The 23,630-nt window shown below is 56.4% G+C and overlaps 1 protein-coding gene across 8 annotated transcripts in view; it reads left to right on the forward strand.

Annotated features, from left to right (window-relative positions):
- Nucleotides 1–23,221, forward strand: part of PFKFB3 (6-phosphofructo-2-kinase/fructose-2,6-biphosphatase 3) — an 82,687-nt gene extending 59,466 nt beyond the window's left edge. For 2 of the 8 annotated variants that reach the window (XM_013968474.2, XM_018056957.1), the window contains exons 2-17: nt 2,467–2,592; nt 3,592–3,688; nt 4,304–4,370; nt 4,784–4,858; nt 5,229–5,285; nt 7,861–7,985; nt 8,456–8,663; nt 10,999–11,145; nt 11,263–11,367; nt 13,059–13,188; nt 13,751–13,813; nt 13,926–13,990; nt 15,575–15,748; nt 17,260–17,282; nt 19,328–19,380; nt 20,729–23,221. In XM_013968474.2, the coding sequence (XP_013823928.2) occupies nt 2,467–2,592; nt 3,592–3,688; nt 4,304–4,370; nt 4,784–4,858; nt 5,229–5,285; nt 7,861–7,985; nt 8,456–8,663; nt 10,999–11,145; nt 11,263–11,367; nt 13,059–13,188; nt 13,751–13,813; nt 13,926–13,990; nt 15,575–15,748; nt 17,260–17,282; nt 19,328–19,370 (1,505 nt within the window). In that variant the 3' untranslated portion in view covers nt 19,371–19,380; nt 20,729–23,221. Of the gene's footprint in view, nt 1–21; nt 961–2,466; nt 2,593–3,591; nt 3,689–4,303; nt 4,371–4,783; nt 4,859–5,228; nt 5,286–7,860; nt 7,986–8,455; nt 8,664–10,998; nt 11,146–11,262; nt 11,368–13,058; nt 13,189–13,750; nt 13,814–13,925; nt 13,991–15,574; nt 15,749–17,259; nt 17,283–19,327; nt 19,381–20,728 lie in introns of those variants that run through there. The other 6 variants (XM_018056953.1, XM_018056959.1, XM_018056952.1 and 3 more) reach the window with 4 other exon arrangements.

Below are 23,630 nucleotides of genomic sequence, written 5' to 3' on the forward strand. Positions count from 1 at the left end.
CAGCATCAGTATGGTAAACTAGGACAGTGGTCCTGCCTGCTTGAGGCAGCGGGGAACATGAATCAGAGAGGTCAGCTGCTCAGTCAGGGTGCAGGACTGGAATCGGAATCTGCCAGTGAAGCCTCTGTCCAGGGACTTCAGACAGTTGCTTCTTTACCTCTAACCTCAGTATATCCTTTTACATGCAAGTACTTTGGGGAAAACCTAGTGTTAAGCTATACACTTATCTTCCCTATTCTTGAGCTGTTGGAGAGGAAGATGAAAAGGCAGGACTCCAGGGAGGAAGGTATGAGAGGTGGGAGTGTTAAAAAGGTCAGCAGAGAAGAAGAGGGTCAGAGTGGAATTGAGACAGAGGCAGGAGATTATGGGACCAGGGAAGCACTTGAGATGTGCTGTGAGTTTAACAAATAGGAGGGAGGGTAAAGTTTTGTCATTTCGGGGACCCCTGAGCACCTGGGCGGATGGGCAGCAGCAGACACCCTTGGCAGCTCTTTGAATCTCATGCAAGAAGCCAAAGGACCCAAGGAATGACTTTTGCTTCCCCAGACAAGCAAGGGATGGTTTATTTGGTTTTGAATTTTGGGCTTAAGGTATTTATGCTGCCGTGTCTTTATGGGTTTTGTTTTTTCCTCCCAAAGTATCTATTGCCAGAGGAGATTTGCACATATGATTAGTGGATATAGAAGTAATCCCCTATTTGATAAATTAGTCAGCATCTGCCTCTGCTTTCTTGGCATGAGTCCAGCAGAAGTATTGCATACATGTGCGCAGCCGAGAGTGTGTGTATGTGTGTGAGCGTGTGTGAGGTGTTCCTGGGAGCAGTGACACGGTGGGGATATCAGATAAGACCAGGGGAAAACCAGTGGGTTGCGGGAAGGATCAGCAGAGTGGGCGTTTCCGGGTACGAGCGAGGACACTTTCACTTTCTCATGAGTCACCTGCAGCTGTCACATGCTGACGGTAGGTGTGTCTTCTGTCCCCACTGGTCTCTGAGGAGGCCATCAGCTTTTTCCACTTGCCCCTTGGGGACTCCAGAAAGCCCCCTGGTGCATCTTTGCCCCAGTCCCGTGCTCACGCAGTTCGAGAGGCCTCTGTTTTCTAGGAGCCTGTTTGTTTCCAGCCCCTGGCCGCTGGGGAATCCAAGCCAAGGGTGTCTGTGGCTCCTGAGTGTCCCGTGGCCTCCTGACAGCCTTTCCTCTTCTTCCTGGCTCTCATGGAGATTGTCCCTGACAGTCTAGAAACATGAAAGGAGAAGCAGTGTCTGTGTGTGGCACTTGCTGCCCCATGTCCCCAGGCTGCAGGTCCCAGAGGCAGAGCCTGGGCATCGCGGCCAGTGCTTGGACACGTGACCTAAGTCTGGCCACCAGGCCCAGCATCATGGGGCTGTGTTGAGGTGTCCAGATTGAGAGGAGGGGTCTCCTCAAGCTTGTGCTGTCAGCAGCCTGATGGCCCCCCACCCTCCCCTCTGACACTCGCCTGTTTAGAAGGAAGGAGCCTCGATTCCATGGTGCAGTCTGAGTCGCTTGGTCTGCACTGCGGCCAGAGCCCAGAGAGTGGGGCTGTGTGGTGGTCAGTGAGCGCCTCGCACACTGCTGGGTGGGGAGCGGGCAGGCAGCCGGTCTCTGCCCCACATGGGTGGTCTCGGGCTCATGAGCACTTGTCTCACGGGATGCCAGAGACTCTCAGGAAACACTGCATCCGGAATGTCCAGAGCAGGGTTCTTTGGGCTGCTTTCTGCAAACCTAGTGAAAACCTCTCTCCCTAGAGTTTTGTTGAGATTCCGAGGAACATGGGTGAGAAGCCAGGAGAGGCTGCATAGGCAAGACCCTCTGGGTTTCTGGGAGCCCTGCCTGGGGCCCTTGTGACTTGGTGGCAGCCGGAACTTGGACGAGGAGGAGCAGGCAGGGGCAGTGGAATCTGTGGGGTCAGCTCCTTGGTCCCTGACCGACTTCCATTTCATAAACTCTTACTGTGAAAATTGCCTTTTAAAAATAACCTTTTTTAGGAAAGCCATGCAGACCTCGTGCATGGAGGTACAGAAATTTATCTGTAATTTGGCTGCTGGAGCCCCACCCCCCCAGGGCTCTTACCTGGCACCTATATTTACCTGTTACGTTGCATCTGAGACAACCTCTCCTACTGATGACCTCACCCTGTTGGTGCAGGGGAGTCCCTTCCTTACACCCCAGGGCTACTTTCCCCTCTGGGGTTAGTCATCATTTTCTGGCTGGGTTTGGGGCCCTTAGGTGTCAGGCTGGGAATTTGGGGTCCCTGCCATGAGGACCTCAGAGCAAGAGGGAGCCGTGTGACCGAGGGCTCTGGCTGTCAGGGGCCCAGTCCTGCGGGATTGTAAAGTGCAGGGGCTGCGAGGTGGGGATGAAAGCTGTGTTTCTGTGGAATTCTTTAACGCCCGTTTTGGGCAGCGCTGGCTGCTTTATTCATGACCCTTCTGCTGTCTCTCCCCAGCCTGTGGGCCGAAGCTCACCAACTCCCCGACAGTGATTGTCATGGTGGGGCTCCCCGCCCGCGGGAAGACCTACATCTCCAAGAAGCTAACCCGCTACCTCAACTGGATCGGTGTCCCCACGAAAGGTGAGGCTGCAGCCCAGGCCGGAGCTGTTACTCTGGGGGTACATTCAGCTCGTCACGACCCCCATCCCCCCAGAAAAGAATGGCCTTTCCCTCTCCAGCTGCTGAAACTCTCTTTGCGGGACCACTCTAGGGAGCTCTGTCTGCAGTGGGGGGGTCACAGCTTCCTTTCCAGTATGTCACCCACCACCCTGTATTGTACGCCCTGCTGTGTGCATGGGAGTCTTTGCTCACTGGCTGCTCTCTGGTTCTCCCTGCCCTGCAGCTTCCCCAGCTCAGCCCTCATCTCCTCCAGGAAGCCTCCTCTGACCACCCCAGTCTGTGCGGATCTTTTCCTTCAAACTCCCCCAGCCCTTGTTTGTGACATTCCTCCGCTGCTGTCTTAAAGTACTCTTTCTGTGCTATTGATTATATTTTTCTATCTGGTCTTCCCACTGACACGGGGAATGTCTTTAGCATGAGAACTAATTTTTCACATTTGTTGCCCCACCCCCCACCCCCACGCCGAGCCCGTGCCCAGCACAGTGCTACATACACAAACTGCCCGGTCAGGGCCCAGTGCCCATCCTGGCCGTGGGCTGCTGGTATACAAAGTGGCTGCTGTGGATCCAGCCATGTATGTGAGTCCACACTCCCTCTCAGCCGTGTTGGCGGGAATCATGGCCCCAGTTTTCACTAGACATGTGGCCACCACCTGCTTTCAGGCTCAGCCTCCAGCCCCGGCCCTGAAAGGCTAGTTTCCAGGCTGGGTTGTGGGAGGTGACCCCAGAGAATCAGGGGCACCGTGAGCAGTGCTGGGTCTTGGGGAACCCCGGCTGCCTTCCAGATCAAGCAATGCCGGTGCAGGACGTACGGCCCACTGCCTGGTTTCTGGTTTCCTTGGGATCTTATTCAAGTCATGCGCCGGCTTGGTTTCCTTCTTTGGAAAGAGGGATCCTGGCCCGGGGAGATCCTTTCTGGTGGTCAGCATGGTCAGTGAAGGGGCTGTTCTTTTCCGCGCAGTGTTCAACGTGGGCGAGTACCGCCGGGAGGCCGTGAAGCAGTACAGCTCCTACAACTTCTTCCGCCCCGACAACGAGGAGGCCATGAAAGTCCGCAAGTGAGGCCCCGGCTGTGGGTGCAGGGCGCTCTGTCTGTTGCGTGGCCTTAGACTGGGCGGGAGGGGGGCAGCCGGCCCCTCCATGTGCAGCTCGGGAGCCTCTCAGCCTCTGAGCCTTGCCGCTGTCCTCCGCTTCCAGGCGGTCTGCGCCCGCTGGTGTGAGGCGGACCAGCGACAGCATCTCACTCAGCACGAGCTAAATCATTCCCTGCAAAATCGTCTGTTTACGCTAGAAAAGGATTTCCTTTTTGGCCCAAAATGACCAGGGCTCCCAAGTGTGACCTTAGAGCCACTTGGGAGCAGGACACGGCCCCAGTGCCAGCCCCGCCTGGATGGGTACAGTGGGCGTCCGTGGGCAGGACTTGGGCAGCCGTCTTGTGGAAGCTCCGGGGGTGGTTTTCGGCACGCCAGCCGCACTCAAGCACTCCCCAAGGGCCGCAGCTGTGCGTGCGGGGCTCTGACTGGGAGCCTCCGGCCTGGTGGTCTCAGCCACCTGGTGCACTTTAGCGGCAGAGTTGCGGGTCACCCTGCTCATTGTGGGGGGTGGGGTGGTGGTGCCTGGGTGTCCCCTCGGATGGACCCCCGCCGACGCACCCCTCTCTTTCTGTGTTGCAGGCAGTGCGCCCTGGCTGCCTTGAGAGACGTCAAAAGTTACCTGACGAAGGAGGGGGGCCAGATCGCAGTAAGTCTAGGGAATAAGTCTTGTCTCCCCTCCTGCCGCGGGACGGTGCCCTGGAGGGAGGGGCGTGTGGACGGAGCCATGGGGGGATGCTGTTGGAGGGGACAGGCGTCTGGCCTGAGCCGTGAGGGAAGCAGGGGGTGCGGGTAGCCCCAGGACCCAAGAGGAAGCTGGTGAGTGGGGCAGACTGAGGGGCACAGCCCGCCGGACCTGGGGGGTGTGGCCCCTGAAGCCAGTAGCCCTCCATGGCCCTCCCCTGCGCATTGCTTTAAGGACTGCTCCCACCCCGGCCTCCCCTTCGGTCCCTGAGTGCAGGAGGGAGGCCGTGGGGGCCTGGGAGGATGCAGTTTCTCCTGGAGCCCCAGAAAGTGCAGTAAACACTGCTCAGCGCCAACTGGGTCCTCTCCTCCGGCCAGGTTTTCGATGCCACCAATACTACTCGAGAGAGGAGACACATGATCCTCCATTTTGCCAAAGAAAGCGACTTCAAGGTGAGCCTGACTTCTCATCCTGGCCTGGTGTGCTCAGGAGCAAGGGGGCCCCACAGGGATTGAATGGTTCCTTGACTAGAGCACCTGAGCTCCACACTCTGGCTTCCCCTGCCGCTGCCTGGGAGTTGTTGCCTACAGGTTGGGCTTTCCTGGTGGGGGCTCTAAGGGGTTCCTGAGACTGGGGAGGGGAGCATCCTCTCTTGGTGGGAGGGCAGAGACTGAGGGCTGGATCTTTTTTGTGTATTTGGGCATTTATGTGTGGGGTCCTTCCTGCTCCAGTGTGGCGGTGATGTCACAGCGATCCCAAAGTTGGCCCTTTGTGTTAACTGCATTTGTTGTTTCCTAATGTTTCTGTCTTGTTTCCTTCCAGGTGTTTTTCATTGAGTCTGTGTGCGATGACCCTACAGTTGTTGCCTCCAACATCATGGTAAGACCCCCAGAGTGTGGCAGTCTGAGAACAGGGTGACTGGGTCAGCCAGGAGAAGCCGTAGAACTTTGAGAATAAGCTGGCTCTGCCAGCTGGTGGGGGTATCATCTTGCGGGGAATCAGGCGGGTCAGAAGTGCAGAGCAGTAGTTAACTTAGAAACACATTCTGCGACCCGGAATTGATCTTACCAAGGCCCTTCAGGTGGCTGGCAGAAAGAGAGAAGTCGAGGAACTCAGTTTTGGTGAGAAAACTGTTTTGGTGGCAGTATCTTTGGCCGCTGAGGGGTGAGGGGGCTGCTTAGGGCGGAGGATGGAAATAGAGACAGGAGGCTCGTCTCTTGCTGGTAAGTTTTCCCAGTAGGTAAGCATGGGCATGTGTTGACAAAAACCTATAGGACCCTGCAGACAGAGGGCAGAATTCCCAAATTTGGGAAAAATGGGAGTGGTAAAACTGTCTTCCTGCTTCTCTCCCTGTGTCAAGGGGAGGGTTACGTGGGTAAATTGAGGGTACTTGGCAGCTTAATTTGATGTCTTCTTAAATTGTGCTTGATAACAATAAACTGTAAACAGAAAAGGTTATTGTGAAGACTTCACCGGAAGTCCCCTTCTCTTGTTGTAGGTCACTTTCTCTCCAGCTTAAATACATCCGAGTAAGATGTTACCTATAGCAAAAAGCTGGTCGGATCCTTCTACGGGGAGTGCCAGACTTTGGCCATATAGTGTGTGTCCTTCAAAGGAATGCTGAGAGTTTGTTAGTTTTTGGTGGTGGGTCTTTGCTCCAAGGCAGTGGGAATATTTGCATGCATTTCTCAGAAATGAGTTCATATTTCAGGAAGGGCTATTGAAATGGTAGAAAAATCAGTCCGGATTGGTTTCAGTGGCCCCAAAGGAGGAGGCTCAAAGTATGAGGGAACACAAGTTGCCTTGGGCTAAACAAAGGCTTTTGCTATATTTCTTTGGTTTGGTTCTACATTTCCACTGGTAGGGAAGCAGAGCGCAGCTGCAGGATAGTCTGTTTCCCTGGTGAGCAGTTGACACTCACTTGGCCAGAAGCTCAAGCACCATCTCGTCCTCTGTGAATTCCTGGATCCCTGTTCCCCAACCCTCTGTGTTCAGAAATCTCTTTCTCTGATGACGCCTCAGAGCTGCTTAGCAGTTTTTAGACTTTTCTCTCATGCTTTTTATGCGAGAGGCTGTGTTGGAGGAAGAGATCTGTGAACTGAGTTGGTTTTTTTTTTTTTAATTATGCTAAAATATACATAACTTTGGTGGTAGTGGTTTAGTCTCTTAAAGTCACATGTCCCACTCTTGGGACCCCATGGACTGTAGCCTACCAGGCTCCTCTGTCCATGGGATTCTCCAGGCAAGAGTACTGGAGTAGGTTGCCATTTCCTTCTCCATGCATAACTTTGGGTTGGCCAAAAATGCTTTTCAGATTTTCCTGTAACATCACATGGAAACACCTGAATGAATTTTTTGGCCAACCTAATAAAAAAGGTTACCACTTTGACCATTTTTAAGTGTTCAGTTCTGTGACACTCAGCACATTCACCCTGTTGGGAAACCATCCGCACTGTCCACTTCCAGAACTTTTTCCTCTTCTGGACTAAAACAGTGCCCCCGTGAAACACGAACTCCCCGCTGAAGGTGGATTTTTGCAGTGTGCCCGCCTCTCTTTGATGGCTGTGGTCATTGCTGAGGAAGAAAAGAGCACGTGTGGACGGATTCTGAGTTCCCCCGAAATCTGCCAGGTTTCTCAGGCTTGTTCAGTTTTAGAGGATGGCGGGCCCGAGGGGCATTTCTCCTCTACCTCTGTCCCATGAAAGCGAGCCTTGGTCAGGACCAGGTAGAGAAGCATCCGTTGGGGCCCAGTGACAAGGGGGTGCCACCCCGCCTGTGGGCAGTGCAAGAGGAACCCGATGATTCCACCAGGAGGGTACCCACAGTGACGGGGCATTGCCAGCACCCCTGGGGCACCTTTGCTGACAGGCAGCCTCCTGTCATGGGTGCTTACGTGGGACTCAGTGAGACTGAAGATCAGGTTGTCTAGTGGTGACCTGGCTACTGGATTGATCCTGAATCGGGGCCCATTCAGAGGGATTTATTAGAATCCACCTGGGATAGGACTTCCCTGGCAGTCCAGTGGGTAAGACTTCGCCTTCCAATGCAGGGAAAGTGGGTTCGTTCCCTGGTTGGGTTCCTAAGATCCGAAATCCCCGACAGAAAACCAAAACATAAACCAGAAGCAAATGGTCACAAATTCAGTAAAGACTTTAAAAATGGTCTGCATAAAAAAATATATATATATCTTAAAAAGAATCCTCCTGGGTTTCCTGTCCTTGCCTTACCACGGGCGCCCTCGCCTTACCGCGGGTGCCCTTGCCGTGGAATCGTCAGGCTGTGACTCAACGCTCAGCCATATCTCTTTTTGTTTTTCCTCTTAGAACGCTGGGTTGGGTCATCATCATTCTGAGCCCGTCCATGCCTTTCCCAGTTTGCAAGCCCCAAATCCTGTTCATTCTAAGCAGAAAGCCCTCCAGCGTGATTCATCAGCTGCCTCTTTGTGGTGTTACAGGAAGTGAAAATCTCCAGCCCGGATTACAAAGATTGCAACTCCGCAGAAGCCATGGACGACTTCATGAAGAGAATTAACTGCTATGAGGCCAGTTACCAGCCCCTCGACCCCGATAAATGTGACAGGTAATTCCTAAGCAGTGACTGTCTGAACCACCTGTTTCAGGGCTATGAATATTATTCCTGATGAATAATATTCCCATGAAGCGTTTGCTCCTGGATACTTTTATAAACTCTCTTTTTAAATATCTCAAAAAAAGTATGTCCTTGGTGATCGATTTGGTGTAAGTGCCATAGACGCTGTGCTGTCGCTGCACGAGTGTGCAAAGTGAGTTCTGGGCCCCGCCTCTCTCTGTCCTCTGCTCTTTCTGCTTCTTTCCTTTCAGTTCTCTCGCTTTTCTCTCTCCTATCCTCTGGGAGGCCCTCTAGCCCCACTCTGCTGTGGGAATTGCAGACTCAGACCCCCCCGACTCTCGGAGCAGAAGGGCTCGGTCTGTGCCCCCCCCCCCCCCCCCGGAGCTGACGCTGTGGTGTGGTGGAGGCCGAGTCTGCCTGGCGGGGCTGGGCCGCGTCTGACGGGCCGGCCCCCCCTGCAGGGACCTGTCGCTGATTAAGGTGATCGATGTGGGCCGGCGCTTCCTGGTGAACCGTGTGCAGGATCACATCCAGAGCCGCATCGTGTACTACCTGATGAACATCCACGTGCAGCCCCGCACCATCTACCTGTGCCGGCATGGCGAGAGCGAGCACAACCTCCAGGGCAAGATCGGGGGCGACTCGGGCTTGTCCAGCCGGGGCAGGAAGGTAGGGGGAGCAGGGCTGGGCGGGAAGCGTCCCTGTGCGTATGTGTCCCTGTGTACATATCTGTGCCTTTGTGTATATGTGTGTGTATTCCTGTCTGTGTGTGTTCCTCTGCGTATGTGTCTATGTGTGCCCTTGTGTGTGTCTATGTGTCCTGTGTGTACACGTGTCCTTGTGTCTGAGTGTGTTCCTCTATGTGTCTGTATGTGCCCTTGTGTGTGTACCTCTGTGTCCTTGTGTGTACATGTGTCCTTGTGTCTGTGTGTGTTCCTCTATGTGTCTGTATGTGCCCTTGTGTGTGTATCTCTGGGTCCTTGTGTGTACACATGTCCTTGTGTCTGTGTGTGTTTCTCTATGTGTTTGTATGTGCCCTTGTGTATCTCTGTCCTTGTGTGTACACATGTCCTTGTGTCTGTGTGTGTTCCTCTGTGTGTCTGTATGTGCCCTTGTGTATCTCTGTCCTTGTGTGTACACATGTCCTTGTGTCTGTGTGTGTTCCTCTGCGTATGTGTTTATGTGTGCCCTTGTGTGTGTCTATGTGTCCTTGTGTGTACACGTGTCCTTGTGTCTGAGTGTGTTCCTCTGTGTATGTGTATGTGCCCTTGTGTGTGTACCTGTGTCCTTGTGTGTACACGTGTCCTTGTGTCTGTGTGTGTTCCTCTGTGTGTCTGTATGTGCCCTTGTGTGTGTCTATGTGTCCTTGTATGTACATGTGTCCTTGTGTCTGTGTGCGTTCCTCTATGTGTCTGTATGTGCCCTTGTGTGTGTCTATGTGTCCTTGTATGTACATGTGTCCTTGTGTCTGTGTGCGTTCCTCTATGTGTCTGTATGTGCCCTTGTGTATCTCTGGGTCCTTGTGTGTACACGTGTCCTTGTGTCTGTGTATTCCTCTGCGTGTCTGTGTGCCCTTGTGTGTGTCTATGTGTCCTTGTGTGTACACGTGTCCTTGTGTCTGTGTGTGTTCCTCTATGTGTCTGTATGTGTCCTTGTGTGTACGTGTCCTTGTGTCTGTGTGTGTTCCTCTATGTGTCTGTATGTGCCCTTGTGTATCTCTGGGTCCTTGTGTGTACACGTGTCCTTGTGTCTGTGTGTCTTCCTCTGCGTATGTGTCTATGTGTGCCCTTGTGTATCTCTGGGTCCTTGTGTGTACACGTGTCCTTGTGTCTGTGTATTCCTCTGCGTGTCTGTGTGCCCTTGTGTGTGTCTATGTGTCCTTGTGTGTACACGTGTCCTTGTGTCTGAGTGTGTTCCTCTGTGTATGTGTATGTGCCCTTGTGTGTGTACCTGTGTCCTTGTGTGTACACATGTCCTTGTGTCTGTGTGTGTTCCTCTGTGTGTCTGTATGTGCCCTTGTGTGTGTCTATGTGTCCTTGTATGTACATGTGTCCTTGTGTCTGTGTGCGTTCCTCTATGTGTCTGTATGTGCCCTTGTGTATCTCTGGGTCCTTGTGTGTACACGTGTCCTTGTGTCTGTGTATTCCTCTGCGTGTCTGTGTGCCCTTGTGTGTGTCTATGTGTCCTTGTGTGTACGTGTCCTTGTGTCTGTGTGTGTTCCTCTATGTGTCTGTATGTGCCCTTGTGTATCTCTGGGTCCTTGTGTGTACACGTGTCCTTGTGTCTGTGTGTGTTCCTCTGTGTATGTGTCTGTATGTGCCCTTGTGCGTGTACCTCTGTGTCCTTGTGTGTACACGTGTCCTTGTGTCTGTGTGTGTTCCTCTATGTGTCTGTATGTGCCCTTGTGTATCTCTGGGTCCTTGTGTGTACACGTGTCCTTGTGTCTGTGTGTGTTCCTCTGTGTATGTGTCTGTATGTGCCCTTGTGCGTGTACCTCTGTGTCCTTGTGTGTACACGTGTCCTTGTGTCTGTGTGTGTTCCTCTATGTGTCTGTATGTGCCCTTGTGTATCTCTGGGTCCTTGTGTGTACACGTGTCCTTGTGTCTGTGTGTGTTCCTCTGTGTGTGTGTCTGTATGTGCCCTTGTGTGTGTACCTCTGGGTCCTTGTGTGTACAGGTGCATGTTCCTGTGTCTGTGTGTTCCTCTGTGTGTCTGTGTCCCTGTGTGTGTCTGTGTGTTCCTCTGTGTGTGTGTCCTCATGTATGCACAGTGCCCTTCTGTGTACATGTGCGAGTCCCTGTGTGTGTCTGCGTATGCCGATCAGACACTGACTCACACGTGTGCACGTGTGCGTGCCTGAGGGGAGGGTGTGTGTGCAGGGCTGCTCCCAGGGCCCCCTTCCCTCAGCAGTGAGGAAAGCCTCGCCCTTCGGGAGGGGCTCGGTCCTCCTCTCCCAGATGGGTGGAGCCTGTGACCCAGCGCGCCCCTCACCCCATCCCCCCAGTTCGCCAACGCCCTGAGCAAGTTCGTGGAGGAGCAGAACCTGAAGGACCTCAAGGTGTGGACCAGCCAGCTGAAGAGCACCATCCAGACGGCCGAGGCCCTGCAGCTGCCCTACGAGCAGTGGAAGGCCCTCAACGAGATCGACGCAGTGAGTGCCGGTCGGGGCCTCTGCCCGAGGCGCTGTGGGGGACCCCCGAGCCTCCCATGCTGGCCGGCTCCGCGGCTACGGGCTGCGCCCTCGAGCGACCTCCGCCTGTGCCCGCAGGGCGTGTGTGAGGAGATGACCTACGAGGAGATCAAGGACACCTACCCCGAGGAGTACGCGCTGCGTGAGCAGGACAAGTACTACTACCGCTATCCCACCGGGGAGGTGCGTGTGCGCTGGGCTGCTGGCGGGCGGGCCGCGGGGCTGTGGCTGAGGAGCTGGCGCTGGTTCTGCCGAGGCTGCGGTACCCGGCGAGGCCAGGGACACCGAGGGGCTGAGCCGCTCCGCGGAGGAAGGGCCTGTGCCTCCGCCCGGCTGAGCTGCCCCGTGCTCCTCCTCGCCCATCCGCCGGTGAACAGAGTCCTCCCGCTCACACAGCTCCAACGGAAGCACTGCTGGGTTTCCCAGCACCTGGGACAGAGGTGTTTCCCCCGTGACGGAAATGACAGTTCAGGAAAGGGAAACAGTCCTGGCTGCTGGTGCGCTGGACGCAGGAACGCTGCTGACTGTGGGCATCATGGCAGGCGTTCAGCAAGTTCCTTGTGCCGGCTCCACGGATGCTGGCGGAGGGACCCCTGGCCCCTGCAGGCCCTCGGGCTGAGCCAGCAGCTGCCTGGAGCTCTGCACCGAGGGTCCCGTGCAGGCGGAGCTCTGGGGTCTGTGGAAGGCTTGGCCTGGTGACACCCCGCAGGGGTCCTTCCTGTCTGTGGTCCTACTGCTCAGCATTTGTCACACGTCAGTTCCCGGGAACCCAGGGCACTGTCCCTGGTCTCATTCCCTGGGACCTCCTTAGTGAGAGAGGGACCAGGGGTCACGGTGGTCTTGAAAATCACAGGCTCACCCCTTCTTTTTCAATTTTCTCCTACTGAGATAAAGTTCCTATCATATAAAAGTCACCGTGTTAGCCAAAGTACACGTCAGTGGGTTTTTTTGTATATTCACAGTATTGTGCGGCCATCATGACTAATTCTAGAACATTTCCCCATTGCCCCAAAAGAGACCCCCAGCCTGTCAGCAGTCAGTCCCTGCTCCCGTCCCCCGGCCCGTGGCTTCTTTGAGTCTGTGTTCTGTCTCTGGAGTTGTCTGTTCTGGACATTTCAATGGAATCACACGCTCAGACGTCACTCTGTGTAGCGTGTTCAGGCTCCTTCGTGCTGTGCTGTGTGTTGGGGCTCCGTTTCCCGGGGCAGGGTGGGGGTCAGGAAGGAGCAGGGAGAGAGCAGTGGTGTGGGTCCCCTGGGCCCGGGATGGATGCAGGACCAGCACGCGGGTGGTGGGCTGATGCAGGACTGACGGCGTGGTCCCTGGTTTATAACAATGGGAGGGGCGTGGCGGGGGGGCCGTGCCCGGCATGGTCTCTGGTTTATAGCGACGGAAGGGCGTGGCCCGGGGTGCCCGGTGTGGTCCCTGGTTTATAACAATGGGAGGGGCGTGGCGGGGGGGGCTGCCCGGCATGGTCCCTGGTTTATACCAATGGGCGGGACATGGCCAGGGGTGCCCGGCGTGGTCCCTGGTTTATAACAATGGGCGGGGCGTGGCCGGGGGGTGCCCAGCGTGGTCTCTAGTTTATAACGACCAGAGGACGTGGCCCAGGGTGCCCGGTGTGGTCCCTGGTTTATAACAATGGGCGGGGCGTGGCCGGGGGTGCCCAGCGAGGTCTCCGGTTTATAACAATGGTCAGGGCGTGGCCGGGGATGCCCAGCGTGGTCCCTGGTTTCTAACAATGGGTGGGGCGTGGGCGGGGTGTAGCCGGGGGTGCCCAGCGTGGTCCCTGGTTTATAACAATGGTCAGGGCGTGGCCGGGGGTGCCCGGCTTCTGCTCCAGCTCACCGTCCCCTTCTCCCTCTGCTCTGCAGTCCTACCAGGACCTGGTGCAGCGTTTGGAGCCGGTCATCATGGAACTGGAGCGGCAGGAGAACGTGCTGGTCATCTGCCACCAGGCCGTACTGCGCTGCCTCCTGGCCTACTTCCTGGACAAGAGCGCAGGTGCCTGGTCTGCAGCGCGCCCTCTCCTGATGGAGGGTGGGGTTGGGAGCTGGTCCCAGCCCCTCCACGAGGAGGCAGGGCCCCTGGGGTAGCCCCCTCTGGGTGCTTCCTTGCAGCCCCCAGAGGATATCAGAGCAGTTTGAAGCTGGGTGGGCTTAACGGCCTCAAGAAACCTAGCCTCCCTGTCTCCCCACATCTCAGGGGCTGTGGGTCTTTGGGAAAGGGGCAACCCACCTCTAAGGGGCTCCCAGCCAAGCAACCTCTAAACACTTGTGTGTCTGCCTGTGGGCCAGCGGGATCCCGACTCCTACAGTGTTTGGGGAATGATGCTCTTACTCCAGCTCATTGTGTGAGGCTTTGGTTTAACTCTGATCGTGCTCTTCTGGGTGTCTTAGCAGGGCGCCACTGGCAGCAGGGCCTGTGCTGGGTCGGGGGCGGGGGCAGTGTGCACCTGCCCAGCCAGGCGTCTGCGGTCCCCATGCAGCGCAGGCTCTGGTGAGGGGCCTGGGCATGGCCACCCTCCAGTCTCCCATCTCACCATGGGCCCTTCTGTCATTTTCAGAGGAGATGCCCTACCTGAAGTGCCCACTTCACGCTGTCTTGAAGCTGACGCCCATCGCTTATGGTGAGCGTGGGGACCCAGCCCCACCGAGACTGGTCCCCCCGGGTGGGCCAGGCGGGGCTGTAAGCTCAGGTCCCCCTTTAACCGAAGCCGACCTGTCCCCGCCTTCACCCAGGTTGCCGAGTAGAATCCATCTACCTGAACGTGGAGTCCGTGAGCACACACCGGGAGAGGTCAGAGGTGAGTGTGAGCTCGAAGCCCCCTCCTCACCCCTGCTGTGTCGTCTGTCTGGAACGCTCTGCGGTGGCGGGGCTGGCAAAAGCTGTGTCAGTCGGTGGCATCTGCCTGCCTCCGTTTGGACCTGTGGTCCTGGGGGCTGCCCTCCCCGACCCCCTCCCCGCTTTCTCGGCTCCGTGTGCTTCCTGCCTGCCTGTCTGGTGGCTTCTTGGCATCATCCTCCTTTTCCTTTCTTTCTGTGCTGCTTCCCCCATTTCCTCTTGACCCAAGAAATGAGTGTGGAGGAGGAACCTCTTTTAAACGTGACCACAGTCTGATTACCGTCGCTTTTTCCTCTGGGGAAGCCAAATGATCACAGGTTCCAGAGTCCCGGGTGGCAGTGGGACCCACAAATTTCGGTGTCATCCACGTGCACTCACGTCTCTAATTCTCACAAAGACGATAAAGAATGAAGAAGAGGGTGGGACCAGGGGAGCACAGCTATGACTGGGGGTTGGCGATGTGGCGGATGGGATGTGTGATTCTCTGGACAAGCCCAGTGCCTGACCGCACGCGCCAACACCTGGGGTCAGCCTGGCTGGGATCCTCCAGGAACAGGACAGGGTTCTGCCCAGGTGCAGGAACCTTGTGAAAGGAAGTTTGAGTTTACTTTATCCCATCGGCCAGACTCCAGTGCTCTGCCGACATCCACCTGGCCCTTTGACACTGAGCTTGACATCCCTTGTTCCTGTCCCTGCTCTCATGGAGCGTGGCCAGAAGATCTTGGCATTCAAATCCCAGCCTCCAGTCGCCCGGCTGGGCGACCCAGACAAAGGTGGGCCGCACGCCTTGGCTCTGGCAGTGCCTCCCGAGTTGGGGTGGCAGGATGGGCGGCGGCAGCAGCCTCCCCACCGGACCCTCCCGCAGCGGGATGATGGGGGTGTGCTGGGACTGGGCTCTGATGGACCCTGAAAGCTTTGCCTGGCAGAACAGGGCAGGGGCTTGATGGAGACCCTGGAGGTCCCCACTCCAATCGAGTTGTCCCTTGGTCGGAAGAAAGCTAGCGTTTCCTGTGTCTGTGGTCCCCTGGCTGGGGTGGAGGCTGCGTTTCCTGTCCGAGGCTGGGTGTGCTCCCTGGGAGCAGGAACTGGGAAGATGCCGGCTTGAAGTCAGCAGGAGGCGGGCCCGGCACTGACACCTCCCGCCGCCCACGCCTCAAGCCCAGGACCCCGCCTCTGCGTCCCTGCAGGCCTGCAGCCAGGTCTTCCCCCCGCCTCCCACGTGCTGTCACCGCATCACTGTCCCGCTCTCTCTTCCTCCCTAGCCTGCTTTGCGAACGTTGTGTCTGTTGAGCGGTTGTCTGGCAATGATCGGGGCAGGGGCTCGGGATGAGAGATCACCCCTTGTTCTTGCTGAGTGGGAGACGCGGGTCGAGCCGGCGGCCCTGCGGTCCAGGGCCATCCTTCGTGGTCTGTCTTGTGGTCTCAGTGAAATCCGGAAGCAGAGAAATGTGTCTGGTTTGGTTTCGGATTTGGGGGTGTTTTTGGCTTATTTACCTCCCCCTCCTCGTAACTGTCGCCTTCTCTCTTTTGTCTTTGTCTCGCTTAGGATGCAAAGAAGGGACCTAACCCGCTCATGAGACGCAATAGTGTCACCCCACTAGCCAGCCCCGAGCCCACCAAAAAGCCTCGCATCAACAGCTTTGAGGAGCATGTGGCCTCTACCTCCGCTGCCCTGCCCACCTGCCTGCCCCCGGAGGTGCCCACGCAGCTGCCCGGACAAGTGCGTTGACCCCCCTTCTCCTTCCTGAGTCGAGTCGCGTGCAGGGTGGGGAGAGCGTGCCCGACAGGGCGGCAGGGGCCACAGACTCAGGCCTGTGGCGGGGGTGGGGACTGGGAGGAGAGGACACGGACCGTCCGTTTGAGTGTGGAACCCCCGGATCCATTCTCGAGACCTTGGCTTTGCACAGACATGCCCTTTCCGGGAAGGTGGCCTTCCCTGGGCAGAACCAGGCCAAGCGAAGAGATGGCCCAGTGTCCGTGATCCATTCACATTCGTGGACAGTTTCTTCTAAAAGTTAAGGCAACCCCCAATTCAGGACCAGCTCAGCCCCCATCTGGCTGAGGGCTGTTGGCTTCTGTGTGGCCTGGGGACATCTCTTCTGTCCCCACGATGAGTATCTTTCCTGACTTCCTCCCTTGCCATTGCTCTGTTAGAGAAAAGCTTTGTCAGATGGTGCCCTGAGAATGTGTCTGGAGCTGGTGTGGACAGACTGGAACCCGGGCTAAATTAAAGGACCTGGAATAGACGTTTTCTCCTATAACAGTAAAAAAAAAACCCCAAAGGAGAAAACCAACTAGATTAATTCTTAGATTATTTCATCCTTTGTGATGCTAGGCTGAAAGACGCTGGCTGTTGGGCCGTAAAATTTGTTTCCAGCAAACCACTATCTTCCTCAACAACACTCGAGAATCCTGGCCAGGGTGTGAGGTGTAGAAGTCCCTAGGCACAGATTTGGGTCCCACCTAGGGGTCTCCCCTAACCGCCACCCTCTGACATAGAAATCATGGGTTCAAGTTCAAGCTGAATTTGAAGGCCCGCAGGCTCTTCCTGAGTTTCCTGGAAACTCCTTTAAACCTTGTGCTGTCTGGAAATGTGCTGTGTGTGTCCCTGGAGTTGGGGGCAGGGGTGACGGTGCTGTGCCACCCCGGGCAGGCCATTGGCCCACTTCAGGCCTCAGTTTTCTCATCTGTGGAGTGGGGGAGCAGCAGCTTCTGCCACAGGCTGAACATGGGGAGACTCGTGCTGAGTGTGTCTGTGGTCGTGTCCCACCCTGGTGCCAGCTCTGGGGTTTTATGTCACGTTCTGTCACCTCCCTGGCCTTCAGTCTCCCTGTTTTTTTTAAAATGAGGGAGACAGACTGGCTGGAAGACATCTAATAGTGGTCCTTTCGGGCCTACCCTCAGCGGTGATTTTGTGAAAACTTAGAGCTAAAATGCCATGTCAGTGGCATTGTGTGTTGGTGTAAATGGTGGGGGTCACAGATGGAAGGTGAGGGGCCACAGTCACAGACACAGGGACCTGTCGGGTGGGGGTTGGGTGACGCTCAAGGCCGTGCTGCCCCGGGTGACGGGGGTCGGGGGGTGGGCCCGTCCTGCAGGGTTGCAGACCTGGAAGCCGCTGGCCAGGCTGGGGGTGCCCAGGGCTCCATCCCACAGAGAATGCCTGGTCCCCAGTGACCCAGGCCCTCTCCTTTCCCTGCACTGACTCTCTCCTACCTTTTCTCTCTGCAGCCTTTGCTAGGGAAAGCCTGTTTGTAAGTATTTTTCTCTGAATTCTTTCATCTCTTTCTCCCTGCTTGCCAGCTTGGCCCTCCTGCCTGTTGAAGTGGTGAGGGTCACGGCAGTTTTTGTAAAATCTGAAGGAGGAAGGAGAAAGGGTCCGTGAACTTTCAGGACGGGACGCAGGGAGTGGGTGTTCCGTGCGTCCTCCGGCCATCCTGGCCGCCGCCGCCTTCTCCTCGCTCCCTCTTGGGGCGGGGTGACTGTCGATATTTGTGGTTCTCAGTGGCTGGACATCGGTCTGCTTTTTCCCTCTTAAAGTCAGACGTTGGCAGGAAGCTGCATCTGCCTGTTGATGTTGTCTTTTATGTTCTGGGCCTCCCCCAAGAGCCCTACCATTTTGAGAGGAAAGTTTGCACAGAGCCTAACCTGCATAGTGAGCAGTGGAGGGCCGGAGCACCCCCTCCTGTCCTGCAGGGACCGCCCACCTTCAGGGGCTCTGGGGCCCCCGCTCTGGAGTGTCTGCCTGGACACCACTGCTCCGTATCATGTGGTCCTGGACCAGAACACCCTCAGCCTTTACGGTCATGTCCAGGATGGGGTGCGGCTGTCTCTTTGCAGTTTCTGGTTAATTCAGCGCTGGTTTTAATTCCACTGGATAAATTTAGTGCTTCCTCTGCTCTGGTGGTCCCGAGCCACAGGAATAAACTGAGGCTGTTATATCACGAAATTTTAACAAGAGACACCCTGAAATACACGTGCCCAGAAATACACGTCATCACTTCTCAGCTTGTACACATCTTTAGCCCTTAAAATAACCCCAGGAGGTCACAGGGCAGTTCTTGGCCCTGCTTCCCAGATGAGGGTGAGGCCTCGCCCGCAGTCACCCCACCAGCCCTCAGCAGAACCAGTGGTTGGATGGCTCTCCAGTCCCAAAGGCTGGCTACTTTCTCTCTGCTGGCTTCCAGAGCTGCCCAGGTCCTGTTCCCCTGCCCATCCCGGGCACCTGGCATTTGCAGCCTGTGGGGCAAGGCCCAGAGCAGTTTGGGTTCCTTTCTGGCTCTTGCAGCCTCTGTTTTGCAGCCACTTCCTGTGGCTGAGACGTGTTTATTTAACGGTGGGCTTGCCCATCAGAGTTAGTCTGTAAGAGTAACAGTCCTGTGTCTGTGACCCCTTTGACACATAGAATGTCCCAGGGGCGAATGTGCTTGTGTGAAAACCAGCCTTAGAGGTTTGGAACCTTACAGTTTTGTATCTGTGCGTGTCCTCTTCCTATTGATCCACAGCCTGGTGTTGCCAGAAAGGACATCTTCCTGCTGGGAGAGGGCCATTCAGCCACTCTTTGAGGCTGAACTTGTCTCTTTCTAAGGCTGGTCGTGCCTTTGGTCAGAATCCCTCCAGTTCAGTGAAAATGTGTTCTCTGCATCCATGCAGGTGTGCCAACGTTCAGGTGTCTTGATGACGAGAATGTGGGTGTATCGCTTAGCAAAATACCTAGCTCGGGGCTGGTGCCTGCTGGACAAGAGCTGTTCCTGAGGGAGGCTCAGTGCCCTGTGCTTTGGGGGCCTGCCCAGGCTGGGGGTTCCTTCTCGCAGGCAGCAGGAGTCCTTAGGGCCTGGGGACGGGGTGCCCTTGGGGTCTTAGGGTGGCGGCCCCAGGATGCTGGTTTCCTGGTAAAGCAGACTCGTGATAGACAGGTGGGACACAGCGCCTATCCTGTAGCCCACTCCCCGGGGGCCGGCAGACCGTCTGGCCTTCACACTGCACCCTTGACTTTTTTATTTTTAGTCATAAATAATGCGTTTAATTATTTAGCTTCTTATAGTACTCACATAACAGAAACTGACAAATTCGTGTTGTCGTTTAGTCACCCAGTCGCGTCCGACTCTCCTGTAACCCCGTGGACTATAGCCCGCCAGGCTTCCCTGTCCACGGGATTGCCCAGGCGAGAATAGCGAAGTTGCCGTGCCTCCTCGACTTGTAAATGTCAAATGCGCACTCAGAAGACAATCCTACTAAAGATGTTGTTTTGTTTTTCTTTCCTGACATGTTTCTTCCTTCCCCCTTCTATGCTTGAAAGACGAACTGTCTGTCACATTTTCTCAAAGTTCTCTCCTTACTAACCTTGGCAAGGTAAACGCTACCTGCATGCCGGCCTCCGTTCCTTCCACACCTCTCTGCATCGTGGCATCTCAGCCCTCGGGGCGTCACGGTCTGCGTGGAGACTGGCCATTGTGAAGTCTGTGACTCATTCACCCAGGCCCCGGAGCATGTGTGTTTTTAAAGGGCAGCCCCCATGTCTCTGTGTCCAGAGCCCCAGGCACCCAGAGCGCATGACGTGGCCTGTGGTCTTCAGTGTCCTCATCGCATTGCCATCATTCGTGGGTGCCACAGCCTCGGGCGTGTGATGTCCCAATACGGGTGGGAGCTGGACCTCCATCCTGACCCCACAGGTTGACCGAGTCCTCCCTGCTTATGAGCCTCGCGGGCCTTGCTGGAGACGCCCGGCTCACAGGGGCAGTCTGATGCACTCGTGGGCAGCAGGTCGGTGGCCTGGGCCCTGAGTCCGGCTGAAAGCGGGCTCAGGTGGGACCCCAGCTTCCGTGCCGCCAGCCCTGCAATGGGCCTCTCTTTCGGAGATTCTTGGTTCTGGCGGGAGGGGAGTGGGCTGTGATGATGCTTGTGTTTCTGTCCTCCTGGGTTCCACTTTCCCTGCCGCCTCTCTAAGACAGTCTAGGAGGAGAACACTTTTAGAAATTGTGTTTCCCTTTCCTCCAGGGCAGGTTAAGGGGGGTGGGTTAGGAGCCCACAGCTGTGCGGGGTGGGCATGCAGTGTGGACATCAGCTCTCTCCCCCAGACGATGGAAAACGATTTTTTCAGGGGCCTTGGTACTGGCCGGCTGCTTCGGGGCAGGGCTTGTGGGCAGGATTGCTCTAATGAGAACAGGATGAGAGCTTCACCCTCATGGGTCTTCTCTGCCCAGCTCCTTGCCTGAGTTCCAGCATCCCAGCTGTATCCCGGGTCCCCAGGGCTGTGGTACAGCTCCACGTAGGCCAGGCTGAGAGGAGGGTCCTAGTGCTTGTCCAGGTTTAACCACCCCCCACCGCCCCTGCCTGGTAGCGAGGCCAGCACGGGTGCCCCGGGTGGGGACAAGCCCAGCTGTGGACTCTAAAGAGGCAGGAGCTGGAGGGGCCCCAGGTGCTGCCACCCAGTGCCCCTGGGAGCGGCTCGGACCCCAGGAGCTGCGCGCCCTCCCCGCCTCCTCCGGGTGCGTATCAGGGCCCTTCTTGGACCCTCTCCCCATGGGACCCCAGGCTCGGCCACCACCATGTTCCTGGGCCGCACTGTCCTTGGCAATGCTGCTCCTCCAGGCTGTTGGGGAGAGGGGGCCCGCGTCTCAGTTGCAAACTTCATCTTTGCTTACGAAGCCTAGTCAACAGGCATGGTAACCGGCTTCCCCCTCTTCTCTCCCGAGAGCAGAACATGAAAGGCTCCCCGGGCAGCGTGGACGCCTCCAGGATGCACTGACCGCCCCGCTCCCCGCACCCGGCTCCCGCCCTTCCGTCTGCCCACGGCCAGCGATCCGAGGACGTCTCGCAGAGTGGAGCGGGGCAGAGGGCAGCACGGAGGAGGGGCTGCTGCTCCAGGGGGACCGGGCCCCCGCCTGCCCCTGCTCCCCCAGCCTTCAGGCCGCTCACCCCATGGACCCCAAGTGGCTCGGGAAGGACCATGCACAGAGGAGGCAGGATGGGGTGCTCCCTGCGGGCTTGTTCATCTCGTTCTGTACCTGCCCCGCTGGGGGTGATGCTGGTCCTCGCCTCCTAACCTTAAGGGGGGCCAGGCTCTCAGCCGCTGAGGGTCAAGGGAATGAAAACTTCCAAGAGGCTCCTTGGCCTGGACGTTGCCTCCTGCAGGGAAGCTCACGGCTTGAGCTGGGTGGGGCTCACCCAGGAGAGCCGGTCCTGCAGCTAAAGAGAGGAGCCCTGCGCTGGACCCGCTGGTCAGCCAGGCAGCAGCCCCTCTGCATGTCGCCTACCCTTCCCAGTCTGTCCTGCCTCTGAGGAGGGCGTGGGACAGTCTGGCAGGAGGAAACACATTGCTGAAACAGCCCCGGGGGCCTCGCCTCCCAGCGCAAGTTCCTCCCTCGGCTCCCAGGCCTGCTGGCTCATGCACTTTCTTAACGGCAGAGACTGTGACCTGAAACATCTCACCTTTGGCAACTGAAGATGCTCGGGGTTTGTGCCCTTGGGGCTGGAGCTGTGGAAGGTTGTGGGAGCCAGGCGTGCCTCTGAGGAGGTGAGGGGATACCCCCATCCCTAAATGGCTGGGCAGGGAGCATTGGGATTGTTGCTAGACTGACTCTGGGCGACAGCATGCGGAACAATGACCTGGCCCCCTCCTTCGGGACGTTCATCCCCTCCTGTGCTTCCTGGGTGCGGCCCAAGCCAGGCCTCACTCGTGGCCACGTCCTCCGGGAGGCTGGCCGTAGGATGCCGAGCAGTGCCCTGCGTGCGTGCGGAGACCCGCTGCCCCGGGCGGGTCTGGAGGAGAGGACGTCCTTGTCCTCCATGGCACCTGTGGCATTTCTAGTGGGGGGCGGTCAGAGCAGGCTGTGGGCACGTGGTTCTGAACACCTCTAGTTTCTGCCTGCTGGTCTTCCCCTGGGGCCTCTGGGCACTCAAGGGGGTCGAGGCCCAGGAGAAGCGGTGTGAACTGAGGAAGATCTTGTCCAGTGACCCTTTTCAGAATCTTGAGAAGCCGGTGCCAAAGGTCACCTTCTCTTCCTGCCTTTCCTGCTCCTTCCCCCTCTTAGCTTGTGAAGTAGTCACGGGGGTGGGGGGCCGGTTAGACAGCTGGAGCCTGGAGTAGGGAGAGGAGCTGTTTTCATTTGTATTTTTTTGTTTGAGAGGAGCTTGTAGAAGAAAAATGCATGTTTCTCTGGTTGGGACTCAGTGGGGAGCGGGGACAGGATTCAGAGGCCCTGCAATCAGGTGTGTGGGTTTCACATCAAACTGTTCAAGCCCTCCCATCCCTGGCCATCTTCCCAAGAGGATGTCTGTCTACGTTCCTGTGCAGCGCTTGTGTTACTCTGCCTCTTTGCTGCTGCCTTGTCGTCGCGCGTGCTGTGTGCGTGTCTGAGAGTGTGTGTCTGTGCGCGTGTTTAGATGAGGGGCCTGCTGTCCTCCTGAGAACGGCTCTTACGTCCACCTTCTGGCTCCTCCTCTGGTGTTTGGAGCCGACCCTGAATTTCGACTCTTGACGGCTTATCTGAATGCTTACCCTGGCCTCTGACTGCCCGAAATCACTGCATTTACATAGGAGGCCTGGCCTGACCGGGACCTTGGTTTGCAGGGGCCTTGATGTGGAGAGAGAACCTCAGTGTGGGGGGAAGGTGCGGGACAGGCAGAGAGCAGAGGCTGGGGGTCCCGGGCTAGAGACCCGACTTCCAGGGAAGGAGGGGCGGGCAGAGGCTGTGTCTGAGCCGCAGTCGCAGGGCTTCTGCCTCGCTGACCGCTGGCTCTCACTCCCCTCCCCCAGAAGATTCTGGGACCAATATTTTTAACTTCGCTTATTCGTTTTGGGGTGGGCTTGCCCCTCCCCTTCTTCTTTCCTGAGACTGTGGGCAAAGCTCTTCATTTGGGGGTGGGGAAGAAAGACTGTTTGAACCACGCCAATGACGTTTTCGTTTCTAATACTTGAAATTTATTTTTTTATTATTTTGATAGCAGATGTGCTATTTATTTATTTAATATGTATAAGGGATCCTGACAATGGAAAGCTGTATAGATTGGGTTTTGTTGGTTGTGGGCTTGGGGGCCTTTTACGTGTGACTTCTGACTTCTCTGTGTTCTCTATAAATTTGTCCGAATTAATTACCTGGCATGAAGCTGTGCCAGCTTTCAAACGGAAAGCCTGTCGGAAATTTGTATATTTTGCAGTTGCCAGAACAATAAAATACCTGGTTGAAATACACAGGTGAAGCCCCCCTTGGTCCTTTTTTGGGGGAGGGACAGGAAGACTCTTTAACGACACTGGGGGTCACTCCACCAAGTTTCTGCCACTCAGCCCCATCACCTTCCTTTAACCAGGACGTGCAGGGACTTCCCTGGTGGCCAGTGGTTGAGTGGGATTCCATGCTGCCACAGCTGGGGGCACTGGCTAAAGCCCTGATCCGGGGAACCGAGATCCCACGTGCCTTTTGGCCAAAGAGTCCCCTAGGACTTCAAATTCACCCGCAGCAGATAAAGTCATTCCATCAAACAGCTGCAGTGCGGACGGCTTAATAATCTTCCGTGATCCTTATCCTGCATGCCCTGGGTAGGGGAGGCTGTTTCTGTCCTCCTGCTTTGCAGATGAAGAATCTGAGTCTCAGCGAAGGTCA

Source organism: Capra hircus, chromosome 13 (genome assembly GCF_001704415.2).
Source record: "Capra hircus breed San Clemente chromosome 13, ASM170441v1, whole genome shotgun sequence".
Lineage (NCBI taxonomy): Eukaryota > Metazoa > Chordata > Mammalia > Artiodactyla > Bovidae > Capra > Capra hircus.